Source organism: Callithrix jacchus, chromosome 19 (genome assembly GCF_049354715.1).
Source record: "Callithrix jacchus isolate 240 chromosome 19, calJac240_pri, whole genome shotgun sequence".
Classification (NCBI taxonomy): domain Eukaryota; kingdom Metazoa; phylum Chordata; class Mammalia; order Primates; family Cebidae; genus Callithrix; species Callithrix jacchus.
The window spans coordinates 40,145,773-40,168,493 of record NC_133520.1 but is presented as its reverse complement, the minus strand read 5'-3'; the positions used below and the strand labels follow the sequence as shown (position 1 = coordinate 40,168,493).

Here is a 22,721-nt window from a genome sequence, read left to right as displayed (position 1 = left end):
TGCAAGATAGAGTGGGGCATTGTCCATAAAAAAAAAGGGGGGGGCCAAAGATGAGGGTCTCAAAGTCAGGCCAAATTGGGTGGTTTTCGGCTAGAATAATATAAGGCCGTCTACTCAGAGGAACCATCGCAATCACGGTTGAGAAAGAAAGCAAAGGTAGATTAATGAAGAAGAGGTTCTAAGTGTCAGGTCCAACACAAATGGTGAAAGTCATAAACAGTCAAAGGAATTTCTAGGCCAGACATGATGAAGATCAGAAATTAAGGTGTATGAAGATAACAAACGGGGTCTCTGTAAGCAGGTTGGAACTCAAATGGTGAACACTGAGATTGCTGGAGGAGTTTTGTTATATGGTGTCAGCTGAATATTGTGTTTGTGTGATTCTGCAGGTGCACACAGGTGTATAAACAAGCTGGGAGATAGCGAAAGATGTGCAAGTTGCATGGCTTAAAGAAGTCAGGCAAAACCGATGTCCAAACTAAATATTAACTGTCAACTTATGTTTTAATATTGTTCCTTACTGGGTAACAATTCAGGATTTCTTGGGACCAACACTAAACTGACTGAACAAATTATCCAAGTGCGGATAAACTATGAATGTCACTAGAATCAAATGATGAGAGGTAAAAGGATGGGCAAATTCAAGGCTACAGACACGACTTGATTCAGAAATTATAAAATTACGAAGAGGAAGACATACCAAGTACTATTGCTTGGAAAGATGAGATTTTTGTTAAGCACAGCTTAATATTAACTGTTTCTTTTTCTTTTTTTTTTTTTGGGCACAAAGTCTCATTCTGTCACACAGGCTGGAGTATAACAGTGCAATCAAAGTGTACTGCAGCCTTGACCTCCCAGGCTCATCACCTCAGCCTCCTGAGCAGCTGGGACCACAGCTGCCCACCACTATACCCAGCTACTTTTTGTATTTTTTGTAGAGACAAAGTTTCACCATGTTGCTGGAACTCCTGGGCTCAAGCACTCCACCAGCCTTGGCCCCCCAAAGTGCTGGGATTATTATAGACATGAGCCACCTCTCCCGGCCAATATTAACTTATTTTTTAATATAACAGACTAGGGAGTAACATGAAAGTTTGTCTTCATATCTAACACAAAGTAAAAATACTCTCGAATATTTACATTCAAATAATGTAACTAAGACTAACATGAGTCACTTTCCCTTTTCCAATCAATTTCTAGCTTAAGTACTTCTCCCTGACACTAGAAAAATTTAGCAACTAAATTGTAGGCTAAAAAATTAATTTATTCTGCAGTACAGAAAAAAACACAGCAAGAAAAATATAATTTCATTTCTTTTTGACCTAGATTATGCCAATTGCATTAGATGTTTTATTTCCCATATGTATCATAATGCTCAAATACTATATAGGCTACTAAAAAGACTATGAATCATTCCCAAATGGTACTCTCCTCAAACAACAAACTTCTCTTACTAATCATCCTGAAACTGTATGCTCACAAAAAAACTCAACAAAATTGGAAGCAAGAGCCTTCCAAAATTAAATGACCAACTAAATCAGGTAGGCAGATTCATTTTTTTTTAATCAGGCCCTGCTGGCATGATCACAAAATTTAAAATAGCCAAATGATTCTGCGTAAATCTAACTCATCATCTTTCTTACAAGAAGTTCAGCTCTAAAGAAGTCCACAGTGAGCTGCATAAAATGCATTTAATTGGATTATAAACTGCAACATAAAACAGCTGCATCTTGCCTTTTAACATTTTTCTCTCTGAAGATCAGAGGATTGAAAAAAGTTTATAGAACAGCCCATTGATTTTTCTTGTCTTTTAAAAAAAGGAAAGAAAAAACATTAGGCAGAACTAAAGTTCCAGACAACTTTTAACAAGTGACATCCAAGTAGGCCACATTCTTAGACCTCCTCAGAGATGCCGGGAATGAGGATGGGGTCAGGTGACCAACACATCAATGGGATGACATGTGCTCAGACAGCTCTGGGGAATGCTAATGATTTCCTATGTGATGCTGAGAGTACAAGATGTATTTTATGCTTGATGGTATCTAGATGAGACAGACAAGAGAAAAGAAAGCAAGGGTAATTAAAATGCATTTCAAAGAAATCCTAACATGATTTTCTAATAGTAAGCAAGTCCACTGTGAGTCTGAGGTGGTGAATTAAAGATGAATCTATTCATCCAGAGATACATCTATCCTCTCTTATAATTCATATATTTATTTTTGGTTGGGGGAGACAGAAGGTAAGAAACAGGCATGCAACGATTGCTAAAAGTTTCTTTAAATATATTTCTACAGAATTCCCAAATGTGTTATCTTGACCACTAGTGACTAAGCGCATGAATAGCCTTTGGAGTGAGCAGATCGCCTTTGTACCTGGGTCCCAACCTTTGCTGGCTCTGTAACTATCAGATGCAGTTGTGACATCTGAACACGGTGACAACAATATGTGTTCATGAAGTAATCATGAGGGATTAAGTGCAAGGCACTTTGCACTTGGCCTGCCCTAGAATAGAATAGAATAGAATAGAATAGAATAGAATAGAATAGAATAGAATAGAATAGAATAGAATAGAATAGGAGGAGGAGAATAGAATAGAATAGAATACAATAGAATAGATTAAATAGATTTAATTTAATTTAAATCGATTAAATAGATTTAATTTAATTCCATAAATTAAATCACAATCAAAACAGACAAGCACATCTGAGATAAACTAAATAAGATCTCTAAATAAATGAAAGGGCCAACCTCAGTGGCTCATGCCTATAATCCTAGTACTTTGTGAGGCCAAGGCAAGAGGATGGCTCGAGCCCAGGAGTCAAAGACCAGCCTGGGCAGCATGGCAAGACCCCATCGATAAAAAAAAAAAAAACGAAAAAGAAATTAGCCAGCCATTGTCATATGCACCTGTAGCCCCAGCTACTGGGAAGGCTGAGATGGGAGGATTGCTTGAGTGTGGCAGTCGGGGGGGACAGGGTGGTCAAAGGAAGACCCTGTCTTAAAGAAAGAAAAAAAACTAAAAAACAATAAATGAAGGGATACGCCATGTTCACAATTCAATATTAACATGACAAATCTCCCCATAAGTGATCTATACTTAATACCATTTCAATCAAAATAGCAGGCTTTCTAAAAGCTAACAAGCTGATTACAAAGTTTTTATGAAAAGGCAAGTGAAAATAGCCAAACCAGTTTTTAAAAAAGAAAAAACAGTTAGAGGGCATACACTACGTGATTTCAAGATTTACTAAAAAGCTACAGTAATCAAAATGGAGTGGTACTGAAGAAAGAATAGCATAGTGAGTCCAGAAACGCACATACAAATATGGGCAATTGACCTCCAACAAAGATGAAAAGCGATTTAATAGAGAAAGGAAAGTCTCTTCGAAAAAATGATGCAGGAGCAACTGTATATTTGGGTAGAAAATCAAGTAACCCATATCTCATAACGTATTCAAAAGCTAATTAAAAATGATTTATAGTTGGCATGGTGGCATATGCCTGTAATTCCTGCTACTTGGGAGGCTGGGACAGGAGGATCACTTTAGCCTGGGAATTTGAATCCAGCCGGCATATAATGTAGTGAGACCCTATCTCTATGGGGGTGGGGGGAAAGGATTATAAACTGAAATATAAATGCTAAACTAGAAAACTCCTAGAGGAAAATCTTTGTGACTTTCCCTAAAAAATGATTTCTCAAATAAAAGAAGAAAACAGAAACAATGAAAGTAAAAACTGATAAAATGCACTTTGTCAAAATTAAAAACTTTAGCTCTTCAAAGACGTCATCAAGAAAACAAAAAGACAAGTTACAAGGAAGAAGAAAGTATTTTTAATGCATATCTGACCAAGGACTTGTATCCATGTCATATAAAGAACTCTTACAACTCAACCACACGGGAACAACCCGAAATAATATAGGCAAAAGACTGAGCAAACACTTCTCAAAAGAAAATATACAAACAGCAAAAAAGCACATAAAAAGATGAATGGCAGCACTGACTCATCAGAAATGCAAATTAAAACCACAATGAACCGCCACTGTGCACCAATTAGAATGGCTGAAATTAAAAAGACTGACAATACCAGGTTCCAGTGATGATGCCTAGCAACTGGAACTCTCATATAAAATGTTACAACTACTTTATAAAGCAGTATTGTAGTTTTTTATAAAGTTAAATATAAATACTTACCATATAACCTAGCCACCGTGACCCTAGATATTTTCCTAAGAGAAAACATATGTCACACAAAGATTTGTATGTGAATGCTCACAGTAAATGTTCATCTGTAGGTTAATGGAGAAACAAATGCAGTGTGTCTATACAACAGCACACTATTCACCAACAGAAAGGCATGAATTACTGATCCAATAATGCATCTCAACGCCATGATGCTAAGCGAAAACAGTTGGATATAAGAGTGGCTACTGATTTCACTTATATAAAAAGCAAGTTGACATACAGTGACAAAAAGGAGATCACTAATTGGCTGGGGCCAAGGGCCAAAGGATAGACTGAAAAAGGGTCCAGGTGCAAAGAAGAGAGAGAGAGAGTCATCTGTATGCACATAAAAAGATATGTAACATTAGTAATCATTAGGAAAATGCCAATTCAAAATCATGAGAAAGTACCACTTAACATTCACACTCATTAGCATGACTTATTAAAAAAAAAAAAAGAAAATAAGAAATGTTGGCAGGGATGTAGAGAAACTGGAACCCTTGTGCATTACTGGTAGGAATGTAAACTGGAATGTAAGTCTGGCAGTTCCTTAAAAAATTAAACACAAGCTGGGTGCAATGGCACATCTATAGTCCCAGCTACTGCTTCTGTGGAAGCTGAGGTAGGAGGATCGTTTGGGCCCAGGAGTTCAAAGCCAGCCTAGGCAACATAGCAAGACCCAGTCTTTAAAAATAAAAGAAGAGAAGACAAATAAAAAAAAATTAATTACATGATCCAGCAATTCCACTTCTGGGTATATAACCCGAAGAACTGAAAGCACGGGTCCAAAGAGATATTGGCACACCTTTGCTCACCGCAGCACTATTCACAATGGCCAGAAGGTGGAAATAACTCACATGTCCATCAACAGGCGAATAAACAAAATCTGATACATACATACAATGCAATATTATTTAGCCTTAAAAAGGGAATTCTGATCTATATTGTAATACTGATGAACTTGGAAGACATTATGCTAAATTAAGGAAGTTAGACAGAAAAGGACAGATATTGCATGATTCTACCTATAGAAGTACCTAGAACTGTCAAAATTAGAGAGACAGGAAGTAGAATCGTGGGCATTCTACCCCAGCAGATGCTGGGGCAAAAGGTGAATGGGGAGTTATGATTTAATGGGTTCAAAGTTTCAGCTTTGGATGACAAAGAAAAGTTCTGGAGACGGACGGTGGTAATGGTTGCAGACTAATGCTACTGAACTGTATATGTAAAAGTGATCATAATGGAAAATTTCATAATACATGTATTTTACTACAATAAGGAAATAGTAAACAAAAAAAAGTGGCACAGAAATATTTGAAAGTAATGGAAATGTTCTGTATCTTGATTGTGACTGTGGTTTCATGGGTATATAAAACTGTCAAAATTCATCCAATTAAATAGATTCATTTAATTGCATAAAATTATTGCTCAATAAAGTTGATGAGGGGAAAAAAAGACACTAGCAAATTAGCAAGAATATATTTTATGCCTTTCCTTCCTGCCTTTCCTCATTTCATCCTGCAGTGCCTGCAAGTTTGCTGTTTCATAGGAAGCAGGAGAAAAAGAAAAAGATGGCGAAACAAAACATTCCCTCAACAAATACTGAGAGAACATCTATTTCCTAAGTTACTCCAGTAAGCCTGAGTACCACAGGGTCACGGAGAACTAGAGTCTGGTATGATGAAGCAGTTTATCTGGGTCACACAGAGATTAAGTGGTAACGTTCATTTTGTAACTACAATATTCCTGTTCTCTCTCCCTCTTTTTCTTCCTTTCTTCCTCTCCTTCTCTCCTTTTTTTACTTTTCAACATCCTATTTCCTCACCTCTACTCAATACATTCCTCTGAACACCTGATTCCTTGTGATTCTCCTGTCCCACTGAAACCTCCAATCCATTAAAAAAAAAAAAAAGATTATAAAGGGTTCAATTCAGCAAGAGGATATAACAATTTTAAATATATATCCACCAACCATAGGAATACCCAGATATATAAAGCAAGTGTTATTAGAGCTAGAGAGAGAAATAGACCCCAATATAATGATAGCTGGAGATGTCAACATCTCAATTTCAAATCTTCCAGAAAAAAAAAAAAAAAAACCCTGACAAAGTTTATCTTAAAAACAGGCAAAAACTGGGTCAGCCTGCTTCCTTTTCACCTCCTCCAGTCCAATACACACCCTATCAGAAAGCCTTCTCCCCTTTTAAAATCTTGTTTGGCAGGCCCTCTGCCTTACTCCCCAGACCCTCGGATACCATGCATGCTAAAGTCCATAAAAAAAAAAAAAAAGAAACTGAAATATTGTAACTACTGTGTTTCTTTAAGCCTTTACAAATGTGCAATGTAAAAACGTCTCCCTACATGCAATTTCACCAGACCTATATACATGAGGGGAAATAATATGAGGCAGCCATGAAAATTGTCCATCATCAACAAGACGTATGGCTAAGAAATGCTAAATGTCCAAAGTGATGGATATGCTAATTACCCTGATTTGATCATTACGCATTATACCCATGTATCGAAACGTCACTCTGTAGCACATTAATACATGTAAACTAAAAAGAAAAAAAAACAGGACATAAAATGTGGGGAAAATAGATACTTCTGTTCACATTGAAGGACTTCTTCCAAGGGGTTCTTGAACCTTTCGGCTTTTGTAATTTCTCCTTACTTAACAATTGGGCATACAGATTAAGAACACACACTCCACAGTCATACTTCCCAGGGCCCGTTCCAGTGCTGTGACCCGATGTGATCCCCTTGGCCTCAGTTTTCTCAACTGCAAAATAGAGATTATCATTCTATCTATCCTGGGCACAGCAGCACCTGCCTGTGGTCCCAGCTACTCCAGAAGCTGTGGTAGAAAGATCATTTAACCCCGAGTTCAAGTCCATCATGGGCAACACAGTGAGACTGTCTCCAAAAATAACAACAACAACAACAACTGCATCTACCTCAAAGGGCTTTGGTGATGATTAAATAGCAGATGTGAAGTGCTGAACATAGTGTTAGAGGCTTAAGAAATTCTCAATAAATACTAGCCTTCTTCTCCCATAAAGTCTACCTGTAATACCTGGGTACAGATAGTTTAAGGTAGTGGTTTGGATTCATTGATGCCCTTCGTTCCTTCCTCCCACGCTCTCTCCCTTAAATGCATTACTGTTCCTCAAATATAGTTTTTGCATTAAAAATGCATGATTGATACAGATGGCAAATAAGCATATGAAAAGATGCTTCACATCATGTGTCATCAGGGAGCTGCAAATTAAAATAACAAGAAGATACCACTACACACATATTAGAATGGCTAATATCCAGAACACTGGTAACACCAAATGCTGGCGAGGATGTGGAGTAACAGGAGTTCTCATTCATTGCTGATGGGAATACAAAAATGGTACAGACAGTTTGGCAACTTCTTACAAAACTAAACATACTCATCACACAATCCAGCAAGCTTACTCCTCCTTGTTATTTACCCAAAGGAGTTAAAAACTTACGTCTACACAAAAATCTGCATGTGGATACTGAGAGCAGCTTTATTCCTAACTGACAAAACTTGGAGGTAACCAAGACAGCCTTCAGAAGGTGAACGAGTAAACAATCTGTTTGCACATCCAAACAATGGGATATTATTTAGCACTAAAAGTGATTTTATCAAGCCATGAAAAGATATGGACGAATCTTAAATGCATGCTGCTAAGTGAAAGAAGTCAGTGTGAAAAGGCTGTATGATTCCAATTATACAGCATTCTGGAAAACATAAAAGTATGCAAACAGTAAAAAGATCAGCGGTTGCCAGGGATTAGAGGAGAGAGACGAACAGGTGAGGCACAGAACTCTGTGTAACACCATCATGGTAAATACATACAAATATACATCTGCTCAAACACAGAAGGCACAACACCAAGAGCGAACCCTCATGCAAACCGAACTTTGGTGATAAGGAAGAGTCGATGTAGGTTCACCAGCTGTAACACGTTCCACTCTGCTGAAGCACGCCAATATGAGGGAGACTGTGTGTTAGAGCTACGGAAGAGGGCAGGAGGCATATGAGAAATCTCTTCACCTTCCTCTCAATTTTGCTGTGAACCTAAATTTGCTCTTTAAAATTATCTTTTGAAAAAACATGTAGGGTGGGAACTATGAATGATGAAAGAAACCCCCATTCAGTAACCTGAAGCAGCACATTATCTTATGAATGATAAATGATTCATTTATCTTTGGCAGAATTGGGTCATTTTCCTGCCTTTCTAGGGAAATAAAAATGTTACACTTGCTCAAACATTTGGAAGACTGTCTTTCAAAAAACCAGTCCAAGGAAGCTTGAGGAAAGCTTTTTATAGCCAAGTACAACAGCTGGCAGTCTAAAAGCCAGATACAACATTTTGCTGTTCTGCAGAAATTAGAGCAGCTCGCGAAAGCAAAACCATTTTTATTGAGGAAACAATAAAAATAGTTGGAAATCTTCAAAATTACACAGCATAGAAAGACTTTTAGTGAAATGAAAGTAATGTATAGATAACGTTTCTCATAGTTAACAAAGGTGCCCGTTTACCTACTTAAATCCACATCTCTAATGGACTGAAAATTCACTAGTGGTAAAAGTCACTGAGGAAGGCAACAGATCCTTTGGTATGATGTTACAGCCAAGTCAGGTGGCATGCTTTTGTTAGATTTTCTAAGCCGGCACAGGCAGAGATAATAAAACACATTTACCTAGAGAAAAAAAGCGTAAAAAAATAACTAAACAAATGAAGATGACTGTAAATATTCTATACTAACAGAAGAACTTTTAAATGGGAAGTAGTGAAATTCCTTGTATGCAAAGCTGAACCAGCTGGAGGTGTTTGTGTCTCCGCTGTCCACCGGCATCAGGGCCTTTCTGTCCTATTTTATCATCAAGCATGTTGAGCCAACTGTTGTCCTATCAGGGTGCTGCGTATCTTGTGAAGCTAAACTGAAAACAATATAGCTCAGACGTTATCTTGGACGTGAGGCTGAGGAATAGCTGGATTTAAGATAAAAAAAAAGAAAGATTCTTTTCCTTTTAAAGGGTCTTAAAAACTTTTGAGAAGCTTCAGGAAAAAGGCAAGTAAGATATAATTATTTTGTGGCATAATAGTATTTCATTTTCTGAAACTCAATTAGGAGAACTAATGAAGAAGAACTGTGTCTCTTGCTTGCAGAAGCCAGCTTAAACTGGTAAGAGCCTAATTACTAACAATATTTGTTAGGCAAAATCCATTTATGTTGGATCAGAGGCATTTAAGCATTAACATGAAAGTGAAAATAGAGAAGAAAGTACAGAATACTTAAGTTACAATTTCAAATTTGACAGTGGTGACAGAGCTACTCCAGAGACCACTAAATAGGTTGCATTAAAAAAAAAAAGGAAAGAGAAAAGGCTGGCGGGTCATAATAGCTCACACCTATAATCCCAGCATACTGGGAGGTCAAGGTGGAAGGATCACTTGAGCTCAGGAGCAGTAGACCAATCTGGACAACATAGCAAGACCTTGTCTCTACTAAAAAGTTTTAACAAAAAACTGGGCCAGGAGCGGTGGCTCACGCCTAATAATCCCAGCACTTTGGGAGGCCGAGGTGGGTGGATCACGAGGTCAAGAGATCAAGATCATCCTGGTCAACAAGGTGAAACCCCATCTCTACTAAAAATACAAAAATTAACTGGACATGGTGGCGCGTGCCTGTAGTCCCAGCTACTCAGGAGGCTGAGGCAGGAGAATTGCCTGAACCCAGGAGGCGGAGGTTGCGGTGAGCCGAGATCACGCCATTGCACTCCAGCCTGGGTAACAAGAGCAAAACTCCGTCTCAAAAAAAATAAAAATAAAATAAAATAAAATAAATAAAACACTTAGCCAGGCATGGTGGCACACATCTGTAGTTCCAGCTACTTGGGAGGCCAAGATGGGAGGATGTCTTGAGCCCAAGATGTTGAGGCTTCAGTGAGCCACGATTGTACCACTGCACTCCAGCCTGGGCTACAGCGAGCCACGATTGTACCACTGCACTCCAGCCTGGGCTATAGCGAGCCACGATTGTACCACTGCACTCCAGCCTGGGCAACAGAGCAAGACTGTCTCAAAAAATAAAATCAAGCTTTCTTTTTTAAAAACATTATATATCTGACAAGATCTTCATATATAAACATTTCATTTTAAACAGCTAATTGAAGAGTTCCATACATTTACATGTGAGGACATTTCGTAAGGTTTTCCCCCTATCCGACCATATCTTAACTCCAAACATTCCATTAGACAACAAAAATGACATGACATCCCTAGAGCAGCAAAATGTATTTCTTGATTTCTGAAGATAACAAAGGAAAACAAAAACATGAAAAAGCAGAAGAGCAATAAACTGTTGTTCATTTTGATAGATTTTTATAGTCCCTCATCATTACTAAACTGAAGCATACGGTAACTTCTTCAGTTATCACTTTTATTGCCAAGTCTTTAGCTATTTTTTCTTCATTTGCAAAATGAGTCCTAGATCTCAAGTCTGGCATAATCACTCAGCTCTCATAAAGAAAGGCATCCCAGGACCCTCTTATCTTCATGTTACTTTTGTAAGGCAGCCCATCAAAAGTCTGAGGGGACAGTCATTCTTACTGCTATGAGAATACCAACTAGTTTAGTGCACCCTACTGGCTGACTACACAGCATCCATTCCTTCTTTTTCATTCCTAACAGAATCCTGGTTTCATTCACATATTCACTCTCATTAGAAATACATGCTTTAGGCCAGCCACGGTGGCTCACTCCTCTAATCCCAGCACTTTGGGAGGCTGAGGCGGGTGGAACACTTGAGGTCAGGTGTTTGAGACCAGCCTGGCCAACATGGTGGAACCTGTCTCTACTAAAAATACAAAAATCAGCACGCGCCTGTAGTCCCAGCTACTCAGGAGGCTGAACTGGGAGATCACTTGAGCCCGGGGGGCTGAGGCTGCATTGAGCCACGATTGCATTACTGTACTCAGCCTGGGCAACAGAGTGAGACCCTGTCTCAAAACACTAATAATTTTAAGAGTTAAAGTTAACAAAATGTAAACAAAAACCCAGAAACAGTGATTTAAAAGGACCTTTGACTCATCTGTGATGAAATGAGAACGGACTTGATAGACTGGCACTATTAGAAAGATGTGCACTGCCTGATCAACAGGTGATGCTTCACAGAGTTTTTAAGACAAAGACTGAATTCTTATTTTTCTTCATGGAGGATGAAAAAGGCTACAATGTTGCAATATAAAAATCTGAAAAAGGAAAGTGAATTTATTTTTCATCTACTTAATAAAATGACGTCTTTGGCTGATACTTCTTTAGGATCCCAACAACCGCAAGGCAAAACTCTTCATAGTTTCTCAATGCAGCACCAATGAATCCTGCAGGTTAAATGAGGAGCTGCTCATTAGGACTGAGAATCAGGAAAGAGCCTTAGTTCATCTACATGTGATTTTCATCACTGACTTAGTGCAATATAAAGATCATACCCACTCATTGTTTCCAAGTGGGGGGAAATCCATAGAGTATTTTCCTGAGATAAGTAAGAGGTCAGGCCACTGATTTGGAGATTTGATGCTCTACCATGTGAGGGTGTCTGGGTCTTTCTGCAAGAAAAAATACCCACAAGGAGCAGCACTTTACGGAAACACTAAAGTGATTGCAATTATACAACTCCTAAATCGCTAAAAACACTCTGAATCTTGGTTTTAAACATCTTCTGACGACGGAAGAGAATAAAAATTGCCCAAATGATGGTGAACCTAATAAGTGATGTGTCTACTTTGAATCGCATACAATTTTCCCAATTACAAATGCTAGTCATGCCGACCACTAACCTAAGGCGGCCCTGGTGAATTTCTCAATGACAGAAAGTTTACATATTGATATATTTCAACATTTCCTTTTTGAAATGAATGCTATTTTATTTTTCAAAGGCAGATGTCTTACCTGCCCAGTGAATTTATAACCTCTGTGAACACTGGACCCATATTGCCAAGTATCCTTATGGCATTGAAAATGCCTAACCAGTTCAGAACACTCAATAACGTTTCAGCAAATACTTGCTGAATGAATTAATGAGCGAAGATATGTTTTAAAAATGAGATTGTTCTAGTAAGAACAATATTCTAGAAAACAAAGAATAAATGCTAGTTCAATATGGACACAGGGAGGGGAGTACTAAACACTGGGGTCTATCGGGGGGAAAAGGGGAGGGCCAGCGGGGGGGGGAGCTGGGGAGGGATAGCCTGGGGAAAAATGACAAATGTGGGTGAAGGGGAGAAAGGAAGCAAAACACACTGCCATGTGTGTACCTATGCAACTGTCTTGCACATTCTGCACATGTACCCCAAAACCTAAAATGCAATAAAAAATTTAAAAAAAAAAAAAAGCTAGTTCAAAATAACTGTAGTAAAGCAATATAAGTGACTATATTGAAAAATAACTCTAGTAAAGTAATATAAGTGACTACATTGGAAAACTTACAATAGAATGCATCACTGCTTCCGCGCCAAAATCTGCTACCTCTTTTGCGTTCTTTATCCTATGAGAAAGAAGTACCACTATGTGAACAGCCGACTGCCTCAGGAAGAACCCAAGACTGCCTTTGGTTTCATTTATCTGCTAGACGAACTCACAGGACTCTGCGTATAGTCATGCTCACAGCTGCAGTGCATTCTGGGGAAAGAATGCTGAGCGAAGCCAGCAAAGGGAAAAAGGCCAGTGGGGAGAGGGCTCAGGGAAACAAAGGGCGAGCTTCCACGGGCCTTCTCCCAGTGAGTCACACACGAGGCACTTAATTCCTCTTACAAGAAGCTGCGATAACACGTGAGAAATGTTGCCAATCAGGGCGCTTGTTAAAGACTCAGTACCCGGGGTCTTTACTGGAGTTTCACTGCAGTTCAGTCACCTGTAGGCAGCCTCTAATTCTGGACTTCTGGAAGGATAGCAGGGGTTCAGCATAAACCATGATGTGTACACAAACAGTTTAAGCACTGTGAACCACTCTTACCAGATAATGGGGAAACCCCTCCTGAAATCTCAGTTGCTACATGTCAGCCACCGGCCAAACTTGCAAGCAGGCCTCCCTTTATTCACCCCTCCCTCCTTCCTTTCTGTCTCTCTCCCTCCTCCCTCTCTCCACCCCCACCACTTCTCTCTCTGACATTGCTCTGTTGCCCACGCTAGAGTGCCATGGTGCAATAACTCACTGCAACCTCCACCTCCCAGGTTCAAGCGATTCTCCTGCCTCAGCCTCCCAAGTAGCTGGGACTACAGGCGCATGCCACCGTGCCCAGCTACTTTTTGCATTTTTAGTATAGATGGGGTTTCACCATGTTCCCTAGGCCAGTCTCAAACTCCTGACATCAAGTGATCTGCTGGTCTCAGCCTCCCAAAGTGCTAGGATTACAGGCATGAGTCAACTCGCCCAGCCCAGGCCTTTTCAAGCATAAGCAGTTTAGACCTGCTAGGTTAACAGTTTCCTGCACAGTGACTATGCCAGAAACCAACAAACAATCCCAATTCCTACTTCTTCACTGTCTCTCATCTCTTCTAGGCCAAATCCTGTCAATTTTGCTCCCGAGTAACCAACCTCTTACTCTGATGACTTCACTTATACTTCATTTTTATCTTTGCGCGTGCGCATGTTTTTTCCCAAAGCTTAAATTCCTTCTGGACTAAAGCAGGATGTAAATAAATATGTATACAGTCCCGAAGAGATGAAAACACTATCCCATTGTTCTCCAGAGAAGGTGAAATCTCAATGCTTCTCAGTACCCCCCATTCCTGGCTAAATCCAAAGTCTCTTAAAGCACAACTTACAAAAAGAACTATTTTCCTCGTAGTTCCTCAGCTAAACCTCATGCAATTAAGTTACTCTAAATAAAGGAATGCACAGGTGCACCCATATTTTCTTCAGAAGACTTAGGAGCAAGACTCAAAGAAGTGAGGCCAAATGTGCGCCTTACTTTATTCAGTCAATGTGCGACTGAAAAACTGTGCAAAATGAGTTGTTTAAATAGAATCAGAATTTCAATTTACTGGAGATGCTCACTATTTAAAAAACACCATGGCAAATCAATGAAGTCATTATGGGGTGAAGGAAGTAATCACTCTAAACCTTATCTGCTTTGTAATCCCAGTTTTATATGCTGAGGCTATTTTAAAGTATGATTATTAGAAAACCCTCCTCAAGTTCTACTGTGTATAAACATGCAATTCTCTTCATTTGTTTCATCACCTATAAATGTAACTCAAGTTAATAACCAGTGAGAAAATTCAAATTAACATTAAATACTGAAACACCGTTATCACCAAATTCACACCAGAAATTATTAGCACTTCAAACGTGAGAATGTTCTCAAAGTGCTGTTAATTCCTCCCTTCTTCCCCAACTTGACAAACCTTCCTCAACAACCTCCTAAGTAAAACATGACTTCCCTATGTGTCAATGGATTCCACAGAAGTAAGGCAAAGTCCTTGCTGTCGGGGAACTGAGAGCCACTTAGAGTGTACACTCTCTTTTCTTGTTCCTTTTGTTCATTGTTATATCTATTGCTAGCATTAGACTTTTTTTCTTCTTTAATCCACATTTTTTCCCTCCTTTATATATGTTTTTGTTTTATAAACTGCCACTCAGGAGATAACTTTCATTAATTTTTTTTTTTTTTTTTGCCGAGCTAGCTGAGGTTTTATTTTGGACCAAAAAAAAAAGCAACTGAATTGTTTTGCAACTGGAGGCATGGGCAAGGGGGGTCCCCAGGCAGTAAACTACTCCTCTCGGGTGGGTTGAGGGCTAGGGCTGAGCCTCAGGTGGGTCTCCTGTTCCCCGTGCTCCCCTGCACAGGGGCCTCCTCCAAGGCTGTAGGGCAGCCAAAAGAGGGGCAGGCTGGGAGGGGCTGTTGCAGCTGTTCACTTGGGCAGGACGTCAGAGGATTGAGACACCAGTCTCCCATCGTGGGTCTCAATCTTCTTCACAACCACAGCCTTGGCAGTGCTGGCGTGGCTAAAGCAGCTGGAGCCCCCACCAGAGCCAAAGCTGGAGCCCAGGCCGTAGCTGAGGCTGGGGCTTGTGAGGCCCCATAAGCCAGGCTCAGACCACCTGCCTAGCCACTGGTGGTCTTTGTATGGATAATCATGTTCTGCATCCCAGACTCCAGCTGGCTCTCCTCACCCTCCAGCAGCTTCCTATAGGTGGTGGTCTCAATGTCTGGGGCCAGGTTGATGAAGCAGCAGCTTCTCGGCTCCTTCAGGAATCTCTGCCTGGTTCAGCCGGCTTGCCTCCACTCTTGCCTTCACCATGCCCATCAGGGTGACCCAGAAGTCATACAAGGTGTCCAACTCTGGCCCTTATGCCTCCATCAGCCGCTCCTACACGAGTGGGCCCAGTGCCTGCATCAGCTCCTCGAGCTTCTCCAGAGTGGGCAGCAGCAGCTTCCAGCATGGACGGGGCGCAGGTTATGGTGGGGCCAGTGTCATAGGCATGGGCAGGGGAGGCAACACTGCTGTCACAGTCAGCCAGAGCCTGCTGAGCCCCCTTAATCTAGAAGTGGACCCCAACATCCAGGCTGTGCATATCCAGGAGAGGGAGCAGATCACGACCTTCAACAATAAGTTTGCCTCCTCCATTAACAAGGTATGGTTCCCAGAGCAACAGAAGAAGATGCTGGAGACCAAGTGGGTCCTCCAGCAGCAGAGGATGGCTCGGAGCAACACGGACATGTTTGAGATCTACATCAACAGCAACCTTAGGCTGGAGACTCTGGGCCAGGAGAAGCTGAAGCTGGAGGCGGAGCTTGGCAACATGCAGGGGCTGGTGGAGAACTCCAAGAACAAGTAGGAGGATGAGATCAATAAGCCTACAGAGATGGAGAATGAATTTGTCCTCGTCAAGAAGGATGTGGATGCAGCTTACATGAACAAGGTAGAGCTGGAGTCTTGCCTGGAAGGGCTGACTGACAAAATCAGCTTCCTCAGACAGCTGTAGGAAGAGGAGATCGGGAGCTGCAGCCCCAGATCTCGGATATGTCTGTGGTGCTGTCCCTGGACATGGACAGCACCATTGCTGAGGGTCAAGGCGCAGTACGAGGAGACAGCCAACGGCAGCTGAGCCGAGGCTGAGAGCACCTAGCACCAGATCAACTATGAGGAGCTGTAGATGCTGGCTCAGAAGCATGGGGGTGACCTGTGGCGTACAAAGACTGAGATGAACTGGAATATCAGCCAGCTCCACGCTGAGGGCATAGCGTGGCAGCTGCATGAGTACCAGGAGCTGATGAAAGTCAAGGCTTATAAAACTTCTAACAAAACCAATTAAAACAACAAGAGAACACAGAGAAAGGTCAGTATATGCAGAGTTGAAAAAAACCTTAAGGAAGATTAAAAGCTCATCGCCATACAAATGTCTAAATTTATTACTAGGCCCTAATAATTTGAAATTTGGGATGAAAATTCCTTATGAATTCATTACAGATTTGAATATTGAAGGCAATTCAGTTCAACTCATCTCAAGTACAGATACAGTCATTCAAACTGGGTTAATAAAAGGCGGTTTAGTGGACATCCTAAAAGGGTTAATTTTAATGAATTAATAGATTTGCAACTAGCTTCTCAATAATTTGGATATAAACAAGACATTTAGAAAGCTGCTGAAAACTGTTCCTTCATGTAGGTTAAGAATTAGTCTTCCAATATTTTTTACATTACTATTCTTATTTTTCAAATAAGTCTTTACAAACAGTAAAAAGGTAATGTGTCTAAAAATTCTCAACATTTAAAAATAAGTGCAGATTGAAACTATCTTATACATGAATTTGACAATGACTCATGATCTAGAGGCAGAAGCAGACAGTGCTGTTTAAACTGCTCAATAATATTTGAGCTAAACTCTGAATGAAGAAGCAAATAATTTCTACAACAGCTGACAGATCAATGTTTTAAAATCCTTGCTAATTGCTTAAAGTTTTCATCCTTTTGTAATCTGCTCCTAGTGTGTACTTAACCTACTCACAGGTATTTATGTTAATTCATTAGCTCCCTCAGGGTGGGCAGGGCAGACCATTATCTTAAAGCACTGATGCATAGCTTCCTGGGTCAGAGACAAATAAATCTTTTCATATAATTGCATGTTGTTTTATGTGTTGCTGTCTTCCTGCTGGGAAAAATGTTAAAATATTTAAGGCTTACTATCTGGTGTGATTGTGATTTTATAATTAAAGTCTGGGATAGGAGGAGAGAAGGGCAGAATTCAGTACTTTATCTCAGTGTGAACAGTGTTTCTTTGAAGTAGTAAACTTTTGGAGAGTCAGTAAAAGTAAAACGTCTGGTGAATAAGAGGTCGGAGAGTCCTTTTGAAGTCTCCAACCACCATTTGAGGACAATCTAGTTTAATAAAGATAGAGCTAAAAGAACAAGGACTGTATATGTCACAAAGATCATGATTATCTTCAGTGATAAAATCAAGGACACATCATCAAACTAAAATATACCAAACTAATACAGCAACTATTTACATATTTCCATATTTGTCTACAGACCAGACAGTCCGTGGGGGACCATGGTTTTATGCTGTTCTTAATTACATCAGTATTTAGAGCTGGAACTATCTAATTGGCAAGTAAACCAAGCATTCTCTCATCCACTCACTCCCTTCAGCATTCTTCTCTTACCCCTATCTTCTGGCACAAAAAAAAATACCTAATCAGGGAGTGGGGAGTTGCAGGACAAGGTATGAGTTGAGGAGAACATCTGGGTTTTATCAGCTGGTATGTTATTTGAAACTCTAAACCTTAATGCTGCTGTGCAGACTTGTGCCTCCTGGTACAAATAATAGATGCACCCCCCACACACCAACGTCCTCCCACAGCCCACAGCCTTGGGGCACTCCAAGGAGAGCAGAGCTCAATACCATAACTAAGGACCACTCGCTCCTGGACATGAATCTAGCACGAAAGATCATTTTCATTAAACACATAATTGCACAGTGACTTAATTTAAATGTACTCTATTGTTTTCTTTGAATGAAAAGCAGATGCATAACAGCAACCTGGAACAGAAAGTGGAGCTTCTCACTGCATGCTGTTCTATGTGCAACAAGCCGGCGAGACGGTGAGCTCAGTCAGCATCATGTGGCAGGAAAACCGCAAACAGTTATGAAGGCCAGACACTCCAGCACCGACTGAGCCGCGGCTGCGGGAAGGGGAGCAAATGGTCCTCAGCAAGACCCTATTTCAGAGGAACAGGGAAGGTGTGAGAAGTCTATGATAATAAATCTGTGGTTTGCAACTGGTTTGTCACGTCTCAAAATAAGCAAATCCGGTCAGTATGTGTGACTGTTTAGAAAAGCAATGAAGGACAGTTAAATCTTTCTTGGTTAATTAAGCGATTTTCATCTGGAGGTTTGTTTGGAGGAAGGAGCCTCGTGGAAACTAGGATCGGAAAGAAGTGTTTAGTGTGAAAAAATCAGTTCCAGATGATTTTGTGTACATGCCTTGTGTTTAAATTCAGACTATTATGTCTAGACACTGGAAATCAAACTTACAGGTCAGCAAAAAAAGAACACCCAAGCAGCAAAAAGCTATCATTTCACTGCTACCCTTATTAGAAGAGTACAATATGCTTCCTTCAGATCTATGTTTTATAATTCTCGTCTTTACAACAAAAAGTCTTCTAACAACACAATCAAAAACAAATGGTCAGAAGTAATGATGATATAAACCTGAATGTTTAAATCTTTGCCAGCTGATGCCAGGCTCAGGAAAATGGCATCAGCTGGCAAAGACCTTAAACATTCAGGTTTACATGACTGAATATGACTGGAAGGTCATACAGAAGGGAAGCAAAAGGCTGAGGGAAGAACAAGAGCATAGAGATAGAGTGCAGGGTGCCCGCAGCTTGCTACCAGTCCAGTCCCTAGCCACAGTTTCCTCATCGCTACAAAAAGTATAAGAATGTACATCAGTTAGCCAGGAACAGGGGTTCACGCCTGTAATCCCAGCACTTTGGGAGGTTGAGGCAGGCAGATTGTGAGGTCAGGGGTTCGAGACCAGCCTGAACAACATGGTAAAACCCGGTCTCTACTTAAAAATATAAAAATTAGCCAGGCATGGTGGTGCACACCTACAATCCCAGCTAGTTAGGAGGCTGAGGCAGGAGAATTGCTTGAAACCGGGAGGCGGAGGTTGTGTGAGCCTAGAGCGTGCCATTGTACTCCAGCCTGGGCAACAGAGCAAGACTTGGTCTCAAAAGAAAAGAATGTACTTCAGTTTATTGTTCATTGTAATGAACTACAGGAACATTTGTTATTGTTACACTAGTTAAAAACCACAATAAAAGTACTACTCTTATTAGTAACAAATCAAAGAATCTCCTTCATAGTAAATCAGTGTAAACGGCTCTTGGTAGGGAGCCAGTTCTGCAGGCACAGCAGCCAATCTGCAAAGTCATCAATCTGGAATTACCAAGCAGACCTCCAGCAGGGAAAAGACCAATGTCTCACCTTTCTAATGCCTCCGCTGAAAAAAGTGAATGAAAAGATGGTCTCCCTTTTCCAAATGAAACCATCAGAATCCAACATGGGAAGAAGAGGAATCACTGACTAGGATACTTCTGCACAGAAAACAAGGGGGCTCTCATCTGAAAATGTAACATAATAAGGTGACCAACTGCAGAGAACATCACTGAAGCACAGAGAGAACCTGCCCACAGCCACAAAGCTAGTCTGCTTCTGGACTCTGAATTCTGAGTCATGACCATCACGTTCTGAAACAAAATAAAAATTCTGAAACAGAAAAATCTAAATCAAAATGTTTTAATTTGTAATAAAAGAAAAGAAATTGAGAATTTGCAAAAGGTGTAAAAATTTTCTTCTAAGGAAAGCTTCATGCCAGATATCTTAAACTCAACATTAATATCCAACACATTTCGTGTAAAACAGAACAGTACTGCCACAGTAATTATGCTCCTCAATTAGATAAAAACCTCAAAAGCAGACCTGTCTGCAGATGTTAATCTGCTAACCCTACAGTGCACTGTGTATTTGTTTCTGCCAATAAGCTGTGCGGTTGCCAGAAATTAAACGTAAGCTCCTAAGTGCATGTATGATTTTTTTGTAATTACTTAATATGAATAAGCCAAACTGATAAACACCATCCTGAATCAAGAAACAAAGCCAGTATGAAACAGAAAGATGGCATTTTTAAATCCCAGAAGACGTCACCTGGAGCTTTTCATCATGCCTCTTTCAAGTTCATCCATCCCTGTCTAAACCCCTTTGTTGCTTCCTCTGAAGAATCCCGAAGCAGATGCAGCAGCACTCTCACTACTGCAGCTTCCTGCGAAGGCTAGTGGTGGGCAGGACTGATTTGACTGTTCTAGTTTCCCAGGAATGCGTAGATGGGCAGTGCGCTATTGTGTTGCCTCTGATACCAGAATCTCCCTCACATCCCTCCCATGTGGAGCCTTAGTTTGAGGGGAAGTGAATCACAACCTCCACCACCCCAACCTCCCCTCAGTGAGGCCTATGGAGGCGGTAGCCACTTCTTAGGCCTAAATCTGTGTTCAGAGAGTGGATCTATGCTTTGAGAGATGGTCGTCCTACCCTTCCTAGATTATCGTTAATGATAAGAAGCACAGGCACTTATAGAGTCAGAAAGACTTCCGACTGACAGAGTCAGAAAACTAGCAAGGTGGGAACTGGCAACTTCTAAACCTATGGCAACAGCACTCTCTCGGTCTCTCTTCTTTTCATTTCCCAGGACCTCCATCCTGAGGGCTGAACTGATAACACTCATCTTACCTTTATGGATGATGAAGAAAATGCCACAAGTGAGTTTAATTATCAAAGGGAAAAGAGAAAGTAGTATCTGATATTGATGAGGTCCAAACATATTCTCTTGCAGTTTTAGCCAGAAATACAACTGGGCATTTCTGTAGCAAGCTATAAGAGACTTTATACATGCATCCATTCCAAAATAATGGGCTTTTAGTCATTAGTTTTTATTCATTTCCATTTCATCTTTTAAAAATGACATCCAAAATGATGAAAAGCTTCAGGGTACTAGAACACCATAAGATAATCTCCCTGTATTCCTTTCCCCAAAGTACCCAGAGATCAGCTCCAAGAGGAGCCTCACCAAGAGGTGAAGGCCTTACACAAGGATGTCAGAATCCTAATCAAAAAGCAATAGAGCCAAGTGAACTGTGAGAGAAAGCGCAAAGGGAACAATTGTGTCTAAATTCACATAAGCAGAGTCCTAACTAGTGACAAACCTGATTGGAGGACTGTTTTAACGGCATGCACCTTTTATTGCTTTCCAATGCTTAGAGTCAGCAGAACAAGCTATGACTTTAGATAGATAATGAAACACAGATAAAAATTTATGTGTAATTCGTATGTTTTAAACTGGTATTTAAAAGCTATTTATCTCTTAGTTGGGACACATATTCTTTTAAGTCATTAATTGGCAACCATAAATTTTAATTCTATTCTTGGCCTAATTATCATAGATTTCAAGTAAGTAGGCTCCAAAACAATGAGGCTTTACTGGTTCAATCAGGAATACTTGTTGAAGGGTTTCCTAAGAAGATTACAATAGGATAAATTAACTTTATCCTAAGAAGATTACAATAGGATAAATTAACTCTATCAGCAGAAGCACTGGAATATAAATATCAAATATAGCAGATCCATATATAATAAACATATCTAAGTCATGTAAGTAAGTAAAAATAAGGATGTTGCAGATATATATACAACATGGTGCTGCTTATCAAAACAACACAAAACAATTTTGTGTGTCTGTGTGTGTAAAAACAAAACTATGAAAGTGGGGTATGTGTACAGCAGTGGTTACTTCTAGGAAGGAGGGGAGGACAGGTGGGAGATAACAGGGATTAAGGACAATGATCAAGGGGAATTTTGCCTTTGTTATAAAATGTTTTAAATTCTTTAAAATAAAGTTATTGTGTTTATACATTATTTATGCAATTAAAATATTTTAAAGTTTCAGATTTATTTGTCCCCACTATAACTAATCACAATGAATGATGATTCCTGAGTATTAGAGAAGCCTGCTGCCTAGGGGTGGTGCCAATTACAACCCTCAAAGACACAATCCTAACTGCTATCATCCCAAATGCTGAAATCCTAAAGACTGCTACACAGGTCTTTAAAAAAAAAAAAAAGTCATGCAAGTAAAAATGCCTAAAGTCTAAAATCCTGAAAATCATAGTCCCCCAAAACTAAAACACCAAATATTGAAATGCTGAAAGCCAGATTCTGCGGAAGGGATTAGTAGTGTGTTTTCGGTTGTACTCACTACCGCTGTATCACGTTGGTTCCCTCACGTTAGACTGAACTATGCTATCTTGTTGTCTTTATCTGGAAACTAAGTATGATTTAAGGAGAGGTGGACAGGTGCCAAATTCACAAGGGGTAGACTAGTAACTTGATGAAGCATTATTTTGGGTATGT

The 22,721-nt window shown here is 40.1% G+C and overlaps 1 protein-coding gene across 16 annotated transcripts in view; it reads right to left on the bottom strand.

Moving 5' to 3' along the window:
• Positions 1-22,721, bottom strand: part of SMYD3 (SET and MYND domain containing 3) — an 839,170-nt gene that overhangs the window by 372,206 nt on the left and 444,243 nt on the right. Inside the window, exon 1 of one of the 16 annotated variants that reach the window (XM_035280435.3) lies at positions 12,734-12,893. The exons of the other annotated variants lie outside the window; for them this stretch is intronic. Coding sequence (XP_035136326.1) covers positions 12,734-12,745 — 12 coding nt within the window. The 5' untranslated portion in view covers positions 12,746-12,893. Of the gene's footprint in view, positions 1-12,733; positions 12,894-22,721 lie in introns of those variants that run through there. 16 annotated transcript variants of the gene reach the window in all.